Source organism: Colias eurytheme, chromosome 25, assembly GCF_061535395.1.
Source record: "Colias eurytheme isolate Ceu_HAF_F1 chromosome 25, ilColEury1 Martin Lab GWU primary, whole genome shotgun sequence".
NCBI lineage: Eukaryota > Metazoa > Arthropoda > Insecta > Lepidoptera > Pieridae > Colias > Colias eurytheme.
In genome coordinates, this window is record NC_143004.1 from 6740928 (window position 1) to 6764048 (window position 23121).

A 23121-nucleotide genomic window follows, 5' to 3' on the forward strand; every position below is an offset into this window, starting at 1 on the left:
GTTGAGGACTAGCTGCCCGCCTGGCGTTGCGCGTTGGATCGGAAGTATGCGGTTAAAACCGGGTGTAATGAATGACATTCGATTTTGGATATATGTATTTAGGTAATTATTTGAAGAATGATCGAGTAATTAGGGTAATGCAATTGTAATTGTAAGAGGTTAATTTGAATATAAACTCCATTTTAAATACGAAATGAATAAAAATATAGAAGTGCCTGTACATTCCTGTATGTGTGATAGAGTGGTTCTCTAGAAAGGATTTAGTAGGTATATTATAATTTGTGAAGTTTTAGACAAAGAGGGGCACAGCCCACAGGCGAAAGCTTAGTTAGTGAGTGTATTTAATATTTCAAAAAATAAGTATGTACTTACCTACTAATAATAAACTTAAGGTACCAGAGCACTACAAACTTACAGCATATTTAAATGAAAAAATTGCTGCTCATTCTAAACGTTAAATAGCTATGACATAATGTGACACCGCGACCACCAAGAGAGTATGGACTCCCGATAAGGATGATTTTATAAACAATAACAACCACCTTGTGAATTCAGCGAGCCTGGTACCTACTTGCATATTTTGTTTTATTTACAGTTTAACTAGCATGATAAGAAAATGTTTTAAATTCCCTTTGTAAGTACAGTATAAAAATTAAAAAATCATATTATTTAGGGCCGATTTTTCAATGCTTGGATAAAACTTATTCTTCGAATAATGTATAAAACTACCATTTTAAGAAAGTATACCAATTGCCCGTATTGGACAGTTTACGTGACATTTTAATATTATCGTGTACTAATACTTTATTGGTCGGATAAGTTTTATCCAAGCATTGAAAAATCGGCCCTTAATTTATACTTTGTGACTACAATATATTTTGTTTACTGTCATTAAATATTTTGTTATTTAGCATTTTAGAAAATTCTAAGAGGAGTGTGAATTAGCCGTGGTTAACGAATTTTGTTAAGAAAGATGTGCTGTGAAATAAAATAATTGAACAGGTATAAGAGCAATGAAAAACAACATTAATTCTTAAACCTAATTGCTAAATTAGTATCCATATAATATACAAATCAACATACCTTTCTGGTATCTTTTTAAAATACCATCTCATAATTAGTAGGTACCTAATCTCTTTGCCAAATAGGTACCCTCTAAATACAAACTAAGATGGGAAGCGTAAATTAAAATACGAAGTAGAGAAACAACGTATAATTGAAACCAAGTCTAAAGTTTAAAGTCGATAAACAACGGACCAATAGTACATCGGATAATAAACAACAATTTCACATCAGTAATTTTTTATCTGTCCCGTTTCAATGGAATAAACAACAAAAGAGCAAACTGAACGAAGCTTTGTTCGTCTCTATCGAACTCTCGTGTACGAAATTAAGTCTTATTTGACTGTTATAAAGAGGAGAGTTGTTTGTATCGAATCCTAGGATAGGATAGCGTATTCGAATTGTTCGAAATTCAATTTAGTTTGGCGGGCGGAAGAGGCGTGGTTTGTGTTGGGCGGGTCGAGGGAAGGAGATAGGACATCGCGGATGTTCCTCATTCAAATTTCGCAGCTGTCTGGAGCAATGCCGAATTTCGGGATTAGAGAATAATGACAGCCACAGATTAAACAACCTAGATGTGTCAACGTCGCTTTTACTTTTAATGGACTCGGTGGTTTATGTCTTATGTAGTTTAAATAATCTGGGAATAGATAAATTAATATGGTTCTGACAACCGACTTCATAAAAAGGAGTTCAATTCGGCTGTATTTTTTGGGTTCGTTACCTTTTGACTGGGTGAACCGATTTTGATTATTCTGTATTTAAAAACTAGTGCCTTCCTGACTGTCTTATTTCAAATTTGACCAGTTGTAACTAACAATTTGAACTTTTTTGATTAGGTATAGGATTATTTTTTGTTAAAAAAATAATCATTACCTAATTGATACCTATTATTGCGCATTCTTCTACAATCGAACATAATTAAATAAACCAATATTTTTTTTAATCAAAGTATGTCATGAATGTGTACTTAATTCATCAGCATTGACAAGGTCAGAAGGTCATCGGAAATATTATAACGTAAAGACAAAGTAAACATAAAAAATGCAACACACACAAGTTGTAAAGTCAACAAATTCATTCAGACGCGGCTGTTACGTAAATCTTTGTAGACAAAACGTGTTTTATTTTCCTTTAAAAATTTTTATGTTTAATTTGTCTTCGATAAACCTATTAAAAAGTTTAAAATCAATTAGGTAAAGAAAGAAAGAAAACATTTATTCCAACACACACAAACACAACACACACAGGTAGGTCCTTTACCTATTAATATCTTATTATTATTAAATTCACATGACTGATTCCGGTTTCATATTAAAATATAGGCCACAATTCACAAATAAAGAACCGAAGGCAGGCTGGTTCAGGTATAGATACTTACCTAATCAATACCTAATCGTAATTTTTCGTTAATTTTTTAGATTTCATTGAGAAACATGACCTTTTTGTAGAAATCTGCCTGATACCTAAGCCTGGATCTGACTATTGCTGTCTGCTGCAGGCTGCAGCATGCATCAAAATATTAGGTATGATGATCTTGAAGATTTTCAATCTACCTGAAATGAGAAGGTTCTGCTTCAAAATCGTTTTAGTTTAAACCCACATTAAAATTTAAAACATGGCACATATTTAGTACCTTGTTGGTTTTATAATTTAAGTATTAACTACTTATATGTTTTACCTACCTACCAGCATCCTTACAATATGTGATAATAAATATTTTTTTTGTTACAATTTAGTTCTGAATATTTAATCGATCGCAGATAAACTGCACTGTTCATTTACATTTCCCAGCTCGTAACTCAATACTTTTGACAGGAAGACGTCAATCTTCGGCGGGAATATCAGCACAGATTGTACAAATCTATAGCATAGATAAAAAATATTTTTGTCTATTGATGTGATACAAAATTATAAATAATGACATAGAATGTGTATAAAAAAAACGCAAATACGTGGGTTTAAAATGTGGTTTAAAATTAGTCATAATAAGTGTAATAAGTGAGTCGTACTAGGTATGTAAAATTAAATAACATTCGTGATAAAGAATGCGAACAATTTGAAAATAGAACGCAATTTAAAAACATTCGAAAGTATTTCTATAAATAAAGCTCGCGCATTCTAATCGGATTGCACGTAATTTGGCAGATGCGATTAAAATCGATTAATTTATTCGAGTCGATGTTATCTCGATACCGTTTTGTCGTCGTGCGAGTCATCAGGCCCATTTAGTGCGCTTCTAATTCGCAGGACCGTAATATAGCAATTAAATATGCGTTGTTTTTACGTACGCTGTAGAATGTTCCAATCGCCATTTAACAGCGAATTTATTGTTGTTAAAAGATAATATTTTCAATTTAAACATTTAAGGAAATTATGATGTTACGAATAAACTTTTAGCATTGTGAATTATATACAATTTTGTGTATTTTACCGAGCTATTAAGATTTGAGAATTAATAAAGAAAAAGTTGTACAGATATTTTAATGACGCCATAAATCAGTTACTAATTATGCGTGACTCATGTTGATTTTATCTGAATGTGGGATCTTCATGAAATATAGGAAATATTTACAGTACCTAACTCAGGAGCGGTCCATAAATACCAATGTAGGTAAACATTTGAGATCAAAATGTTGTCAAATGAACAATAATTGAATATGTGACAGAAAATAATTATATTTTACGGATGTTTTACTCAATATTAAAAAATAATTTGGAAAATCCAAAAGTGCACGCCTCATAATTTTTTTTTAATAAATATTTATTAATTATTATTTTTGTTTATTTAATAACAATTAAACCACATCGAATCAGACCCTGAAAAATGAAAGGGTTCTATTCCTGAGCATACTCAAGCGTAAGAGAGAAAAAAAAAGACTCGATTCGAAAGTATTTCGGTCGCTATCGTGTTAACAAGAAAAAGGATCCGCACATACAGACACACGGACGTCCAAGACAGAACTTTTTTAAACTGTTTTTAACTAGTTTAAATAACAAAAATGACATCAAAAATATCATGAACGTTAAAAATAGTGTTTTTTCTTAATATGTGTTTGTATGTATTATCTTACAAGTGCAATGTATGATACATAAAGACATTTTAAGTTTGAAAAATCAGATGTTTTGCGCGAAGTGACAGTAGTACCCACCTCAACGCTTCGCATATGAGGCGTGCAATAAAACACACCATTTAAAGACATACCTATATTTTCTTGATAAGTTGTAAAAGAAAGAAGGAATATTATGTCGAACACATCTTAAAATTCTGAAAAAACTGATGTCTAGTCTCTGTGTGGGATTATTTATCTGAAAAGAATCACAATTTACATGGTTTAACAGTTTGAAAATCAACGCTATAGTTCACAATAAAATCGTATTTGTCATACAAACTTCACAACTCAATGTCGCATAAATCTTAAAAGAAATGTAAACAAAGAATATCAAACATCTAGTTACTACGTACGGTCCATTTAAATATTTTATAAGCAAACGAGTAATCGATTTAAATTCAATCGTAAACACTAAACACACCATCTTATCGATTCCAAACGGCGATGCGACGTTATTCTAAATTCAAATCAAACCAGTCTTACAAGTCGTAATTATTAAAAAAACAAAACTAATGCAATGTTGGGAACACAATTCGATTTTTAAACTTCCATACGTTGATGGAATTCCACGATTAGTAATTATGAATAATTATTTTTTAATTGGGAAAATTCTCTTTTTATTCAAAAATTGATTGCTTTTACGCACAATAGGTAAATAATTCGATTTTCTAAATTTACACTGAAATTAATTTCTTATTCAATTAGTAAATTTTATTAAATTTATCATATTTGGTAGGTATTTATTTAGAATTTACCTAACGCTAGGTATGAGCCACAGCACAGACATTTTATGAGGTCCTACCATTCACCATTGCGTGTAGCTTTCCATGAATATTACAATAAACATAATTTAATTGGTAAACAAACTTTCATAGGTAGCCCGAAAAATACAAAACACAAATCCCATACGTATCATCCCACTATAGTATCCCACTGCGAGGATAGCTACCGTAACCCCCCGTGGACACGCTCAAAGCCTTTAATTCTAACATTTCATACTTTTAATGTACCAGCGTGGAATGGAACGTAAATTATTTGACGTTTTCCAAATTTGAATTTTTAAACGGAGCGTTTTTAACTGGAACTGACAATCGTTTTTTTATTACTGGCCAGTAGCTTTCGTGATAGCTACCTCATTTCTCACAACGGCATTACACACCTACCTGTCATAGTTATATTATGTACCTGTACGGTACCTCGGTCCTCGATATTATACTCTAGCTACATATTATTAAAATAAATAAAATTATATGAAGTTTAGTAATGATTTTAACATTTTCTCTAGTTTCAAAACATCTTATCATGTATCCATAGGGAAATTAAGATGTAAAAAATCATAACCAATCAATACTTTCAGCTTTTTAGCTAACACAACCACACAATATGTACCTATAGGTACAATTTCAAGACGTAAGAAGCATAATTTTATATTACCTTTAATTAAACAAGTGTAATAAATAATAGGTGTTCATTGCGAAGTCATACTATGAGTCACACTTATCATCTTATTTGTGTTGCGGTTATGAGTTCTTTGAAACTGGTTAATTATCTCATGTAGCAACAGAAGCTGCCATAGACAAAAAATTAAAAAAAATTACAATCTCGATTACGTCAAACTCGATTTGACAACTTGATGAACACGCCTTCGATATTCGAATTTGAAAACCATGTGGGTGGTCCGAACGTGCGTGTAAATTTTTTCTTTTGTTTTTATTTTTTTTTCTGTTTGATGTAGGGCGATGACTAACGGCCTTTCAATAACTAGCCACCAGCGTAGCGTGATGATTATTGTTGACACTTTTTTAATATAATATAACTACGAGCATAAATTAGAAACGAATTAGTCTTAATTTGCTTAATTTTTCTGACCGCTATAACCTGTGGCTATAACCACAGTATTACCATTATTTCCTACTATAACTCTTCAATCTACCGCCTAGAAAATTTATTGTAAAAACCAAAAATACTTGTGATTCCGACATTAACTGTAACGCTAGGTTATAATAACTATGAAAAGTGTAAGAAATTAATGTCATACCTCTCTTTTAGTAACGAGATGATTAAATGTGTGCTCAGTGACTGGACGTAGAACATGTGCTAAAAAATGTCGCGAACCGTTTCCCGCGCAAAAAACTGTCAAAGTGACATTTACGTTTAAGTGATCGGAATGTAATCAGCATGGTGACATTGATGCCGTGTAGCTACCTCGGCGGCGGGTCCCCGCGATGCAGTCTGGACCACACAGAACCCAAGGTCAGAAAGTCCAAATCTAGCACTTATTCATATTGATCTACACTCTTTTTCTTATTTTCATATCGGACTTTAAATTTCATAATTGAAAAATTATTTAGCCATTTGTAATTTTCACTCTTTAGTTTCTTATTTGTTTTTTTGCACTCGCACGGTTATCGCACGATTTTGTTTTGCACCCGCACGTTTTGCATGCTTTTTTCGATATGTTTTAAGTTCTTTTTTGCGCTTTAGAATTTTTGTAATAAACTGAAGTGAATTAGTTAAAGGGCGGTTATCAGTTTTGCAAATATTATAATTGAACTCTTTCAACTTTTTCATACTCGTAGGTAGGTACTAGGCCCGCATAAACAATTCGGGCCCATCGTAAGCAACACCGAACTTTATCGTCCGAACAAACACAAGTGCGGACAAACTGTTTATGTATTCCAAGCTACAGAGTCGTGTTACCCATTCATACGTTCATCTTTAGGGCCCATTAAAAAGTCGTAATACATCGTGGTCGCGTTACGGACCTACGGAACAGAGCGTCGTTAGCCACGCGATACCAGGCTATCATAACTCAGTGGTATACGACGCTTTATTGTGACCATCCTTATCATACGTAGATAATTTGGATTTGGTATGCGATAAAACGGATAGGTTACTTTTGTAGGTGGTGTGTTACAGACTATATAGAATGAACATAGATGAGTGATTAGGTACAGATAAAATATTAAATGAGTTGATTTGGTAGACTTTTTTTTTTAAAACTGTTCATGAAAACGATTAGGGAGAGGTAGGTATATAATAAGCCTTTGCCTGAAGGTTGCCTGGCAGAGATGGCTTTGAGCCATAAGGCCGCCGTTTGCACATTTTAAATGGTTTTGTTTTATGTACTTCCATTGTAATATGTTGTACAATAAAGAGTAAATAAATAAATAAATAAATAAATAATATAATATTGTTTAGGTCTTCTAAAGAATATACTATGAAAATGTGCAATAGATACTTAGATGTTAAATACATCGTTTTGTAAGTTGGATAACAAGTTTTCTTTATGTGTATTTTCTTGAGGTGTAAATTTATTGCATAATTTATAATCAATGTACGACGGTGATAACATACTTTGTTACAAAGTACCTATTTCATTTCTCCCTAAGATTATACAGGGTGTTCCTATATGACTGATATTAAACATTAAAAAAAGTCTACGTGCCAAACGGATTTATTATAAAATCATAAAATTATAAGAAAATAACTCGATACAATTAGAATATGTAAAGCCTCTCATGTTCTTTTTTATACTCTTTAATACTGTTTTTGATTTAACGTCGTCGTTATTTCTGATATAGAATAATTTATTTTTTGCTCAATTGCCTGATCTAAATTAACATCATATCAGGCATTCATTTCAAAAATAACTCTCTAAATATAAGTCCTACCTTGATCGCTTTCAGAGTATTTTTAGATAGAGCTGCATACAATGAGTTTTAGTAGGAAATTTTTTAGCCTTTAATTTATAACAAAATTAATTCATCCCCAAGTTATGACTTCTCCATCATTATTTAACACTTATAAAGAAAGCTTAAACAATTTGAAGCTCAATTCCACACAAAAATTAATTATTCAATGGTATTTATTCCCAATCACCCAACTTAGTACGGCCACGTTCCGAGAAATTAACTGACAAATCGTTCCCAATGACCAATGAAACAATGTCGCGTTAAAAAGAAAAAATTAAACGGACAAACATAAAACCACCCAGAGATAACAGCAATAAAAACAAATTTGTACAAGTTGATAGCCGGGCGCGATGCAATTTATCGAACGAGATGTCTTTCTCGATAGTACCCTTAAATTGTAGCGGCACAGAATCGAAACATTACAACGCGTGCGATAGCTAATCGTTATTCAACTTAATACCGTTATAATAAAGACGCTTTTTCAATAAGCACAAGCGCCGAATTGAAGGACGCTTATAATGAACCTCCTTGTGACGTCTATTGCCCTAGTTATTAGTTTTACAAACCGCACATTTGCATATTTATGGGTAATAGGAGTAAATGTGGCTTTTGTGTGCGCATGTTTTATCTTTCAATTGTTTTGTCTACTGGTGGAGAAAGTGCATTTATTATTATGGACGACGCGGTTGGCGCAGTGGTAAAGCAACTGCCTACTGAGCCGACGGTCCCGGGTTCGATCCCCGGTCAGGGCAAATATTTGTGTGATGAACTCAATTATTTGTTCTTGGGTCTGGGTGTTATTATCTATATATGTATTTACTAAATATTATATTTATCGTCGCCTAGTACCCACAACACAAGCCTTAATTGAGCTTACTGTGGGACTAGGTCGATTTGTGTAATAATGTCCTATAATAATAATAATATTATATCAATTAATCTATTTTATTATTTTGAAGCTCATTGATTTTTAACACGTAAGTATATTCGCAAGAGGTCGTTCTTATACCTACATTATTTTTAAAGTGAAACTTTTATTACATCGTCTCAAACTTTTTGGTCTGTGTAGCGCATGTCGCGACGACGGTCGAACCGTACGATAATTATCGTACAATTATACGATAATTTTGTGCCTAAGTTTCACTTTTACCGTGGTTTCATAAAACCACAAAACATTTTTTTTTAATTATTAGAATGAAATAAAAAATCAGAAAAGGCAGACGATATATCTCTTCATGAAAGCAAGTTTATTAACTCAGCAAAACAAATAAAGGATCGTTTACAAATTACAAACACCTTAAACAAAAAGGCGTACATTATTTTAATAAATCACTAATAAAAATTGACATTTCACACGACCACAAAGGGCACACATCGATAGGAATAATATCAATGCATCGAATAATCGATAAACAAACATTATGGCATACAATAAATTAGAAAATTTATTTCTCGGTCGCGGGAGCAAGACGGGACGAGTCCCGATCGTAAATAAAAAGTGAGATAAAACAATAAACGTAATACGTATAAATAAATAACGTTTGTTGGTATAAAATACAGGTTGCTTAATTTTAAAGACTCTACATTTTATGATTGCCTGGTACAATTAAACTTTTATTAATTAGATTATAAAATTCCGTATTTTTAATTATGTAATTACGTTTGTCTTATTAATTAATTATACGTCGTAATTTGTAAGTTAAAATTTATATCAATCAAAGTATGGATTTTGTATGTTGGAATACAGGACGTATTGACGTTGTTGATGTGATCATATTAAGTACATATTATACAAAATTAATTCTTACTGTAAAATTATTATTCCTAAACGATTCCATGGTTGTAAAAGAAAACAAAATTCGATTATATTAAAAATACAAATGAGATGCGACACAGCCTATATTTAACAATTCCCAAGCGCGCAGGCGCGTTGTCGCCGCGTAAAACGTATAAATTAGAGGCCGCTATCACGGGATCGGCCGGCCTCACACCTCGCGCGGTATGCCTTGTGATTTATGCTTTCTCACACACATATCAATCGCAATGAATTATGCGATCCTGGTAGATGAATGATCACTCTGGTACTAGGATAAGCTTAATCTAACGCCGGGTTATGTGAGCCTAGTATGGCGATTAAAAGGTTTCTTAGATTAATTATTTCCTTGGTATATTTTAATAAATATCAAGAAAAAATCACTAATTCTAGTGTGATGGATCTAACTAAAAAAATATTTTTTTTAAATATTCACCAGAAGTTGAAATGAATATACAGTCATGCTTAGGTACTTACTTAATACGTTAATCCAGTTTTTAAATTATCTATATAGTCATAATTAAATAATAATACCACTGATTTTAATAATACATATTTATTGAAATTATGTGTATGATTATTTTAATTTTCAATTCACATTTCACATCCATAGGTACCCATAAAAAGAGTCATTTTACACAAAATCTTCTTTTGTGATTTTTACAAAAAAAATAATGTAACAAAATATAAACAATGTGTTAAAAAAGTATTAGGAATACATGAGTTCAAAAGACGTGAAAACATTTCAAATCAAGAATCGATGCTATAACATTCAAAATTCAACCTTACCACCTGTAACTAAAGTTGACATTGCAATTAATGTATGTTTTTATAAGCATATCAAATGAGACTCAGTGGCGCCCTCTGAGGGCTGTAAAATAAATTCGGCTTGATTTTATTAATGTTGTTACCTTAATCTTGATCAAGCGAAGGCGACATTTAGGAGTTTTATTATTTATAACTCGAATATTATCTATAATCTCGTATTCCACGGGTTTGTTAACGGGCCATCTTTGGGAAATAATTTGGGAAGCTGTGTCCATATTATGTTAATGGTTGTGTCATAAAAGACATTCCTTCCTATTAGTGTGGGTTTGTTTTTGATTTAAGTAGCGTTGTATTAGGTGCGTTGTAAAATAGTACCTGTAGTATAATGTAAATCACCCACTTCAGTAATAACTAATAAGTAATAACGAATTAAGAAAGAATAGTTATTATAAGCTGTACCTACCGAACGGCTTTACTCGCGTGGTAATTGGGTAGGAACTAGCCTAAATATAATTATGTCAAGTAATTCAATAATTATCTATAATCTAGCTACTTTCATCTATCTATACTAACAGACATTCTTATATCTATCTATACAAATATCTAAGCTTTTTCATTTATGATGTTAGAAGGCATAATATAAAGTCTAAAATGTAGATAAGTATGTTGTTAGACAAATAATGCAATACGTAATTTACATATTAAACATTTTTAACGAAGTAGGTAAAACAAACAAAAGATTCCTAAACTTAAAAAATAATCATGGAAAATAATATTGTATCTTGTAAATATTTTATTTTAATTGCAATGATATGTAGCTTTCACATGCGGCTAATTAAAAAGCAAAAGATTTCATTAAAATAATATAGATTGAATTTAAAATCATTTGAAAAAGCGCCATAAATTGCTTATTCGCACCTGATATTCATTCTAACTTTCCATGCACCATTTTGCACGAAGTATTTTCACTTATTTTATTTTTATACTTAAGTACCTATTTTATTTTTCTATTGTTACAGACAAAGCGATCTAGGCAGGACACTGGTACAGATGTTAGGTAAGTTTTAAATTGATTTTTTTTTTAATTTAGACACTAGATTGTACCTGTACAATATAATATTATTATGTAGGTAAGATTTAAATACCTATTTGGAAATTGGAATAGAAAACTTCACGTAAATAGGGAAAATAATGAGAGAAGGACTGGCAACACACAAAGCTTTGGAAAAATAAAAATTAAAACATTCTAATCGTTTTTGACATAAATTTCGCGGAGTTACTGTGTTTTTCGCATATTTTGCTCAATATCTCTGAAATTTTTGGGAACTTTCAGTTTTCGCATTGCTTAATTTATTCTTGCATTAACACCATTCTGTGATCTGTGATTAACACATTGAAATGGACAAATTGTCGATTGGATAAAATCAAGATTTTTATTCAGTACGTACAGACCTAAATAAAAAAAATTAAACTGTGTGTTTTATTTGCGTAAGGGAGCACTTAATGTACCTACATAATAATGTAAGTAAATTATTCGGAAGAAATTTGTGAAATATGATACGAATGCGATACCCAACACCTGTTACTTTATGATATAGAAAATTATCTTTAAACACATTTATAGGTGCAAAAGGCTATGCAACCGGGACTCTAATGATCTGTAGATATTTTTTCATCAATAAACTTTGTGCTCGAAATATAACAAGAGCATTAAAAGTAAAAATAAAATAATATCTGCGTATTTTTAGAATTTTCTACCTCAAAAGTTTATTTTTAAACATCTGTGCAATACTTACCTGTGACATTCACATTTGGCGCGAATTTTGCGCATCGTTAGCGTTGACAGTTTGATTGTCAAAATCATTTGCCGCCATTGCTTATGGCTGGGTTCAAGTTAATAAATTGCGTCGGTTTATTAAAAGTGTTTTTGTCAAAATCGACACCGAATAACGAAATACCGAACCGAAAGATATCAAGAGGTGCTGAAGGCATTATAATACATAAAAATAATGTCGATGGTTGTGGCAAAATATTTATTATTTACTTTTCCGGAGTAGTTGCATTAATGAAAGTAGATACCTAGTAAGAGAAGAGACAGAGAGACCCTCTCTCAATAAGTAATTTTTGTGGATGATTCAAAACTTTTCACAAATGTATCACACTTATTGTAGATAATAGTAACACTTATTCAGTAGTAGCATAGTGACGGTAAAAATGAAAACTAAAGGAACTTTTGACGCGCAACGATCTCAATATTATCTTATCTTATATATAAAATTCTCGTGTCACAATGTTAGTCTGCATACTCCTCCGAAACGGGTGGACCGATTCTCATGAAATTTTCTGTGTAAGTCTGAGAATCGGCCAACATCTATTTTTCATATGTACCACGGGCGAAGCCGGGGCGGACCGCTAGTAATATATACCATTATACCAACCTATTACCTACTTCCCTATTTCGTCACTTTGTCACGCATTAAATCAAACAAATTAAACATAAGTATGTACTTGACGCTTCGTTCCGCCAACCCGAGTTTGAATTAAAGTTTACACTACACAAGGGTCCTTAATCCCTGGTAATCCCTATATTGTTGATACACAATTGCCGTGAAAAGAGCTACTTAGCCCCTTTATCTCTTATCAAAGGAATACAATAGGTTTTATGTTACGTGCCGATTTTGGTACGATTTGTACCTTTCATGGATTCGATGAAGGTGCCCTTTTTTGTAGGTGCTATGTAAAATAAGAGATTACGTGTGATTGAAGTTTTGCTCTCACTATAACCTATTTAAGCTTGAGTACCTATCTAAAGATTGCCACTGAAATTTATTTGTTTGGAAAATGTGTATCTTGTTATAGCCCAATAACTAGGTACCTACCACAAAAATTTTATATGATGGAAGCAGTAAAAAATAAAATTTAATAATGTGTTAATTTTTGTACGTAAACCAAAAAACAATGAAGCACAGATGTTTAACAGTACTAAAATATAATCAATGGTAAAGTCAAAAACATAACCTGATTAAAAAAAAATATCAACAGGTAGAGTAGGTATATTTACACACATCAATTCAATAATGTAACAAAACATTAAGAAAATCCCAACCATTCTAATAAAGACAACATTCTAGAGAATGTTGCCGTTTTCGAAAAAAGAAAAAGATAAAACGACCTATGTTTCTTTAATTAGTGGTTAACACGAGGTTTTTAAATATGCAGAGGTTACTAAAATAGTGTTATAGTAATAATAAATCATATTGGAACACCGTTCCGTTACATGTTTTTTAAGTTTTGACAAGCGGATTTTGAGTGTCGAATGACGTGTGATGTGCCGTTTTTAGATGATTTTTTTATTTGTTTCCTCTTGTGAAATATTTGGTGATCGCCTTTTTGAGATGTCATGTTGATTATAATTTTGATAGTTTAGATAATCTATACTAATATAGCTGAAGGGTTTGTTTGTTTGTTTGAACGCGCTCATCTCAGGAACTACTGATCTGATTTGAAAAATTCTTTTGGTGTTAGATAGCCCATTTATCGAGGATATCATCACGCTAAGACCTGCAACAGGAGTGGAGTACTGCGGGTAAAACCGCATAAAAATTATAAATTCTGTTTTCTCACATTTTAGACATTCTAATTTCAAACTCAAATCAGAGTTTTATTTCATCTTATGTTATAATTACTATTTTATTATTTTCTCCAATGAGAATTATTAACCAATAAGGTCACATTCAAGTTAGAATTATTATAACTTAATATTTAGGACGTAGACCATACTTTCAAATCTTTTCTATTTATAAAATTTACTAGTTTACATAACTCCAAATCAAATCATTTATTTGTATTTGTTTCTCCATTAATAAAGTATTCTAATAGCAAATAATAATGTAACTTTTAGAAGACTCCAAACTTGTATGGTCGATTATTTACCAATTTCTATATATTGCCTTGTTAAAATAAATAAAATTAAAAACGATGCTACTTTGTTGCAGAAGATTCTCAGTAACTAACTGCGTGTCTGTTCTTCTTTATTTTGGTAAACTTATTTTTTATATTTTTTTGTATTTGTTGTGGATCAAATGCACGCGATCTTTACTTCTTCCCTTCGGATACTAGAATACTACATATTTAATTTATAATCAACATGATTAATACGATTATTTTACGCCTTGAATTTCGTTTTCTCATTGATTTCACTCCATTTTTATAGTATTACCTATATTATTATCTATGGTACAAGCGTTAAATGTACAGATATTTAAAAAAAATCTGTCAAAATCCCTATATGTACATATTTAAAACCACGATAAACTTTCACTCGTAATAAATATTTATCATACAAATCCACGCTGTCATGTTTTTACAAAACTCAAGTCATTTGTTTCATAGTACCATAATTTTTATGTGTTTATAAAAACACTTTGACACGTGGAGGCCAAATGGTTAACTTTTAAATGTCTTAGGGTTCATTAGTGAATTAATTACATGTCCTTTTTTAACTTTTATGATATATTTAGCAATCATTGTCGAGAACGTTTGCAAGTTTGAATAAAAATACCTATGTTTTTGTCATTGATTAATTAAAAATTAAAATATGCTAGAAATTGAGAACCATTATCGCAGTAAATTTAAATTTCGGTTTATGGTTGAACTAGCTTACCGCCCGCGGTTTCGCCTGGTTGACTTAAACCTAATCACTACTTAGTATAAAACAAAGTCGCTATTTCTGTCCCTATGTCCCTATGTATGCTTAAATCTTTAAAACTACGCAACGGATTTTGATGCGGTTTTTTGTAATAGATAGAGTGATTCAAGAGGAAGGTTTTAGTATATAATTTATTAGGTTTTAGACAAAGCGGGCGAAGCCGCGGGCGGAAAGCTAGTAAATTATATACTAAAACCTTCCTCTTGAATCTATCTATTAAAAAAAACCGCATCAAACTCCGTTGCGTAGTTTTAAACATTTAAGCATACAAAGGGACATAGGGACAGAGAAAGCGACTTTGTTTTATACTATGTAGTGATAATTCGATATTTTTTAATACATATATACTTATTCAAATCTTATGAATTAAATAGGTACCTACCCCACTTTTAGATACAAAAGTTCGAAAGTAAATATCTCCTGATTTTGTCAATAAATCTATAAATTTCAATGCAATATAAAACACGAGTGTAAAAAGCCACAGGCTCTAACCAGTCTAGTGTAAAATAATAAATAAACACAAATCCACTTGAGAACATTATTAAACTACGGAACCCTCCAATTCACAACGCACCCTTGTTTCTGACGTGTGCCGACTATTATGTGAAGAAAGAAATTTAGAGATTAGGAGAAATTAAAATCTTTGTTTATAACACTTGTTTTATTGTTTATTAGAAATAATTAAACTTGAAAATTGAAATATGTATAAACTTTGTTTTGTATAAGTACTTAAATGTTAGAAATTAGTTCTAAAAAAAAGTATTCTAACAAGACATTTTTCGTGTTTGACAAAATTTGGAACAAAATAATTAAATAGGAAACATTATACGAAAAATGGTTTTTTTAGAAGCTTTAGTTTTTTTCATTAACAACTTCTCGATACACACAAGCTCGGTGGTTTTTATTAAGAAATTATTTTGTACGTTTGTACCAATTTCGGAATTACACATTACATAGCTATAAAATAAACAACATCGTGTTGCGTTCGCCCCGACATCATTCACCAATCCTCACTTATTATTAATTTATAACATCAAACCTTCCGCCTAAAACATAAAACTAAAAACGTGACAAATAAATCATCCTACCATATGGATTGCCATTGTTCTCTCGACGGCAACACATTAAACGCTTTGAAGTCTTTGTACTAACTAACTTTACGATGACTACTGCAAGTAAAAAGAATTCGAGAAAAAAGCCGAAACATTAAAGTATTCAATTAAAAAGATAGTGACAATGCTGCCAGCATTAAAACGATTCCGCTCTAAAGCGTTCTTTTGATATACGATAGTGTTGTTTGATGGCAACTCTCGAAGTGGCGGCAAAAAGCAAAGTGACACTTGAAAATGGCGCGAACGAACATAAACAAGGAGGTTTTTTGAAGGAGGTTCTAGTGTTATATCGATTGAGTTTTTGTTATAAGTATTGTAACGATATCGAATAGGAAGTGGGTCTATTCATTTTAAAACAATAAAATTCACGTTTAACAACCGCTTGCCTTATTTAATGCTTTTGTCGTCGAATAAATAATCGAAAACCACAAATCATGCGTATAAATATCAATAAAACAAATATTTGATGGCAATTAAACAGTGGTGTAGTATAAAAAAGTTGTCATAACCGGCCATTATCATACATTTGCATAAATTACATTAATTTGATTACGTAAAACATCATAAAAGCGAGGCGTGGCAGTTCTAGTTAAATTACGATTATTCCTTTTTTTATTTTCGCCGTCTTCATGTTATAAATATGAAAACTGAATTTTTATCGGTTCATCTATTACTGCACATTCACAGTTACCTACACTACTGAACCGAGTTTGATGATATGTACTTGTTACGGTGAAAGATCTGAGGTAAAAAATCTACGGATATGAAATTACTACATAACTAATACTTACATAGAATAAACCCCCAGCGAAACGGAAAACTAAAATTAATATTATAATAATTTTACTGTTGCTATGCCTATTTAAAATTAAAAATTTCGTTACATATTATTACAATACGTATGCGAAAAAGTTCTTCCATTAAAATAATAACAGAAATATAATGCATGACCTTGATAAATATCTAATTTATTACTATTTGTTTCTAATTACCATTTTAGCTTTGGAACTTAAAGTTTTTAAAAATTCAATGATTATTCATTTTTATGTTCATCTATTCAAATAAAATCTGGTTTTGCTTTAAAGATTTCATCACGATAAAGATGTATAAGGAAATTATGTTCTAAATTCCTTGCTTTTTGATATTAATATATTATTTAATATTTATAGACTTTGGTATGATAATGTCATCTTTTTGATGCCTAACTGTGACATTCCAGACTACCTATCTAATGATAGGTAAGTAGGTACTTTAATACGAATAACGTCAATAAAGATATTTTTATTTCTTGGGCTTTAAAAGTCTGCTTTCAAGAGTCCCATACGAACTTTAATAAAATACCAATATAACATTCGAAATTCAAATGATTATTCTCATTGACACATTACACAGAATATAAAAAACATACAGTGACGTCACATCCCATCTGTCATGTGTGACAGCGCGGGAGTTGATTAAATGGCGCGCGTTGATAACGAGCTAAATGAATAATAACACGTGTAAACAGTTTTGTTAGATAAATCCACTAACTGCACAATACGAGGGGTCTGCGAGGCATCTGTTATTCGATTTCGGTGATTAATTTTTATCGTTTGTAATTCTGGCGCGTGATTTAATATTTGTTAAGCGTTTAATTGATGTTGAGTTTTATTGCCATAATGTGGAATAATTACGTGACATTTTTAAAACTATTTTTAGTTTAAGCTAGACTTCATTTAAATTCAACCGCAAATATTAATATGGTCACGGGCGATTAAATCTTTGTTATTTTTATTGCTCTGGTGTGCAAATTTTTAACATTCTTAGGCCAACGACACGACAAAAATAACAGGCACTTATCACTTATATTCTTATGTCCTAGATTTCGGCGGGCGGCTTCGCCCGCGTTTTCAAAGGTAAACCCGCATTGTTCCCGTTCCCGTGGGATATCCAGGATAAAACCTATCCTATGTGTTAATCCAAGTTACCCTCTAAATTTGTGCTAAATTTCATTGAAATCGGTTCAGTAGGTAGTATTTGCGTAGCAAACACACACACATCCTCACAAACTTTCGCATTTATAATATTAGTAGGAAGGATAGGATATTAATTGACGTACTCAGTAGGTAATGTAATTTAGTAATTTTAATGCCAAGTATCTAGAAATAAAAGTTTTACTATTAATAAATAGTTAGTAACCAAATCTGATTGTTCTTATTCATCAAAGAATCGTTTAAATTAAAACAGACACTCCAAAAACAATAATTACGGAAACCTCTTAAATTAAATCTTATCCGGCACTTCAAAATTAAGACATAACATTGTTAAAAGTGCCGTCGTAATAAACATTTAAGACCGTTTAATGGATTTTTTATTCCGATGTTGTGTTAAACTGAATTTGTTTGTTTACTCACGCTGCTTAAAAGGAAACGCGGGCAATGTTTGCACAGATACGCTAGGAATTGAACTAAATATAACCACAGATTATTGATTTTTTTTTCTATAGTCTATTAGGTTATGATTAGCGTTCATAATTTTATTATAATACAGCTTTGAATATTACAAAAACGTGTTTAAAAGAAGCTTCGTAGATATGTATTATTTTTCTATCAATATTTAAAAAAAATGACATAAGTAGATAGATTTTTCAAATCGATTTCGACGTTTATAAAAAATTAAAGCATTATTATTCAAAGCATAAATTAATGAAACATCAATAAACATTATGGTTTTAGAAACTTCACCACTATCTGAAAATATTTACGCACACCCACTAAATTTGTACTGTCCTCAATTTACATGATTTTTTTCTTTACCAAGACAAATATTTTTCAACACCAAGTACCAACCACTTGAACATTATAGTTTGTACTTTAAACTTACATGTACATTTTCCTCCTCCAGATTGTCAGAAGAAGGTGCAAGTCCAGAATCAGAATCGACATCAGAATCGCCCCCCTCTCTACAAGATGCAACCCTGCCAGCGCTGCTAGCAACCACGTACCCCACTTCTATTAATTCCCTGAACTCCGTGGAAACCCTGGGCCTGGCTGAGGACTTGCCCAACGGATGCCCGAGCACCCTCGCGCTGCCGTTGACGTCTGGACTTTCAACATCTACGTCCTCGGCGGTAGCTTGGTTGATGAATGAGGATAGCACGGGTATGTTGATATGTCGCTTTAGTTGAGTATTTCGGACTTTGGACTTTAATTTTTAACGGTTAGCATGGAAAAGATTTTGTCTAATATCGGAAAACTGAATTGAGGGCAGATTTTTCAATCCTTGGGAAAAATTTATCCGTCCAAAAAACTATTAAGGTGCATTAGGGTAAATCCGGATGAAGGGGTAAATGCAATAACGTTAAATTAATACTATTGATTGATTAAACAAATAAGAATAATATTATTATCAGAACCGTTTATTTTCATACGATGCCTTCACGATGCTCACAATAAAACGATGCTCTGAAGTGGTATTCACAATAATTTTCCAAATTATCCGACATCCGGAATTCCTCGAATGCACTATACGCAATTATATAAGGCAATTAGAACACATTTTTGAAATTGTTATTTAAGTAGGTATATTGCAATATTATGATTTATATAATGTATATGTATACTAATATGATAAAGCTGAAGAGTTTGTTTGTTTGTTTGAACGCGCTAATCTCAGGAACTACTGGTCCGATTTGAAATAATCTTTCGGTGCTAGAAAGCCCGTTTATCGAGGAAGGTTATAGGCATCATCATCACGCTAAGACCAACAGGAGTGGAGCACTGCGGGTAAAACCGCAGGGCACAGCTAGTTATGTATATGCGACAAATAAACTTTAGCCAAGATTTGAAAAGTTGGCCCTTAAAGGCCTAAGCAATAACATTTAGATATTGTTCGACTTGTCATATTTAAAGAATATTAAAAAGTGGAACAAGGAATTTCCTGTTCAGAATTATAATATCAAAACTAGAAAAACTGGAAACTATTAAACTATATTTAGGTTGCCCGTCTGCAAATATTGCCGTATAATATTGCCTTGGGTCACTGTGCTAGAGTTAAGTATTAATAATTTAGAATTTAATAAGAAGAAACTTGAATAAAGTCTATTTAATGATTTAGAGTATGTTTATCGTCAACTCGCTTCTATTAAACCTTCGAAAACGTTTCCATCATGCTTTTCTTTCAACCTAAACCTCGTTGATGTAGACGTTTCGAGTTTAAGCCAACCGCATGGCGCATTCCTCACCCAAAATTATTTAAAAATATATTTATCTATGTAATATAATGTATTTGGTATAAACAGGTGGTGTTAAAAGCGAGGTCCGCAGCCCGGGCCTGTGCGAAGCGGACGTGGCGCTGTACGGGGAGGCGCTGCCGTACGACCAATCCGCACTTTCCTATCAGTATTATAATAGGTAAGTTGTTATGTATGACGGGTTGTATAATAGAAAGCACTTAATCTCAATTAATTATTTTATTTCATGTAATAAATTTAACAAGTAGGTTAACAAAAAGAATTGTCTAGAATGTGTAAATCAAAGATGTCTTCCTTGATATTTTGATAACAGTGTTGCCAGGTGGCGCTGTAGCTGTAAGTACCACAGATTATCAATGTCCAAATTATGGTGCCTACATAAGTAAAATAAAATCTATACTTACTAATGTTATAAAGCTGGAGAGTATGTTTGTTTGTTTGAACGCGCTAATCTCAGGAACTACTGGACCGATTTGAATCTTTCGGTGTTAGATAGCCCATTTATCGAGGAAGGCAGGAGTGGAGCACTGCGGGTAAAAATACAGGGCACAGCTAGTCTGTAATAATTCAGGGAGAATTTTAAAACACGTAGGAAGAATTTAATGGAATAAAGCACTTAGAAATTAAAGACTTTGACGGATTTTAACACTATAGAGGCGTGGTTACGGGTAGACGTTGTTATATGGATTATGGAATGGAATAAAACACTCCAAATCCGCACTGTACTATCAGTATTAAAATTGTAATAGGTAGTCGAAATTGGTATTTTAATAAAATAAAGAACCAGAAAAAGCAGAAGATCGAAAAGATCTTTGTTAAATATAATTATATATTTATTATTAAATAATTTCTGCCCTTCTTGATAATCCCTAAGCATATATTTCCGTTCTACGTCAGACTAAAGTCATCGACCGTTTTCGAAGAAGCCCTATATAGGGACTTAATGACAAATCAGATTATGACGCTTTTAGGATATTGTATTAAGATTATCTATAGGTAAGCGTAATTCAATTTCCTGATTATTGGAAAACTTCCGGGTAGCCAAATTAAGCACGTGGATAGAAATAATTCATGTTCTATAGAGTTCTCAATAAATATATATTACAGCATGCAGCAGTATGGAGGCAGTAGTGCGGCATCATCGTACGTCAGTTCGTCACTGTACAACCAACCTTACGCAGCTTACCCGACTGCGCACAACTCTAATAATAGGTAAGTTAAAGAATACAATTAATAATAACTAATAAACCTTTTTCATTTCAGGCTCTTGCGTAAGGTATTAACTATCGTCCAAAACTAGTTCCAAAGATTTTTCCTATGAATTCCATTTCTTATATTTTACCCTAATGTATTCTTGATCACTTAAAAACTTATTTAATTTAAGATGGTAAATCGCGACACCATGAGGAAATAGATGTTTGATTATGGTAATTAACCCATTGAGCCCCGAACGGCCCGACCGGTCCACGACACAATAGATTTTCTATTGTGTCTGTGATTCCGGGGCCTGAGTCATTGAGTTAAAGCGTGGTTTCCCTCTATTATCCAAACTAAAATCTATCTCTGTACAAATATTGTATAGGTACCTAGCTAGCTGTTTTAGCGAGATAGAGCAACAAACTTTCACGTTCATTAATATTCTGTATCTAACATAAAAATAATATAATTATATTATTATAATATTGATTCACAGGCCGTCATGTAAAGCAACACCAACATACCTAAGTGCATATGGCGTGGGGGGTGTTGGGACAGTCCCGAGTACGGGTTTCGGGACCCAGCCGTCGCCGTACGCATATTCATCCTACAATGGCGGTCTGGCACAGTCTTTTACTAATACGCAACAGGTATTTGATTTTGAATTTTTTAATTATTGGTGTAAATTAATATCTCATCGAGTGTTTTTATTTTGTCACACGAAATTGATTTTATGCATTTTTTTGTAACATCATAATATAAAATTTTTATGTACACAACCTTAACATTTTTATAATGAACGGATTAGGTCTTATTTTGTGTTTCTGTAAGCAAAAATTAAGTAAAATGTTTCAAAACAGGCAATGGAAATTTTTCGTTGTTGTAAATAACAACGGTCAATTCTGAAATTATGGAAAATAACATAAAATTAAATTTGACCAGGATTACAGCAGTTACGCAACAGGGTACGCGGATCATAGCGTCGCGCAATATGGCGGATATTACGCAACCCCAAACTACTCACCCTACGTTAGTTCACCGAGCAGCAGTGGAAGTGCTGGCCATACCTCTTATCACCTTGGTGGAACTTTGGCAGGTAAAATAATAACCATAGTTTTTGGTAATTTTCAGTAAAAAAAATGTATCAATTACATGTAAATAAAATTTTACAGCTTAATAAAGTTTGATACATTTTAGCGCTCATACAACTGCTTGATTTGTTAATCTGTGAACGCATCCAAAATAAGACGCAACGCTGGCATCCGGTAATGGCCGCCGCATTTGACATTGACAATTATCTGACAATTCTGTGTTTATCATTTTTAATGTTTTGGTTTATAAATAAAAATAATGTAATAATAAAAGGGAAAATGAAATATATTTATATGTTTAGTAAAGCACGTTTGTGATGTATTGAAGCAT

The 23121-nt window shown here is 32.1% G+C and overlaps 1 protein-coding gene across 2 annotated transcripts in view; it reads left to right on the plus strand.

The window, feature by feature from the left end:
* eya (eya transcriptional coactivator and phosphatase 2) overlaps positions 1-23121 on the plus strand; it is a 47196-nt gene that overhangs the window by 18139 nt on the left and 5936 nt on the right. For both annotated transcript variants that reach the window (XM_090116153.1, XM_090116154.1), the window contains exons 2-8: positions 6225-6428; positions 11471-11508; positions 19155-19411; positions 20551-20662; positions 21610-21714; positions 22196-22349; positions 22642-22795. In XM_090116153.1, the coding sequence (XP_089972279.1) occupies positions 6354-6428; positions 11471-11508; positions 19155-19411; positions 20551-20662; positions 21610-21714; positions 22196-22349; positions 22642-22795 (895 nt within the window). In that variant the 5' untranslated portion in view covers positions 6225-6353. The remainder of the gene's footprint in view (positions 1-6224; positions 6429-11470; positions 11509-19154; positions 19412-20550; positions 20663-21609; positions 21715-22195; positions 22350-22641; positions 22796-23121) is intronic.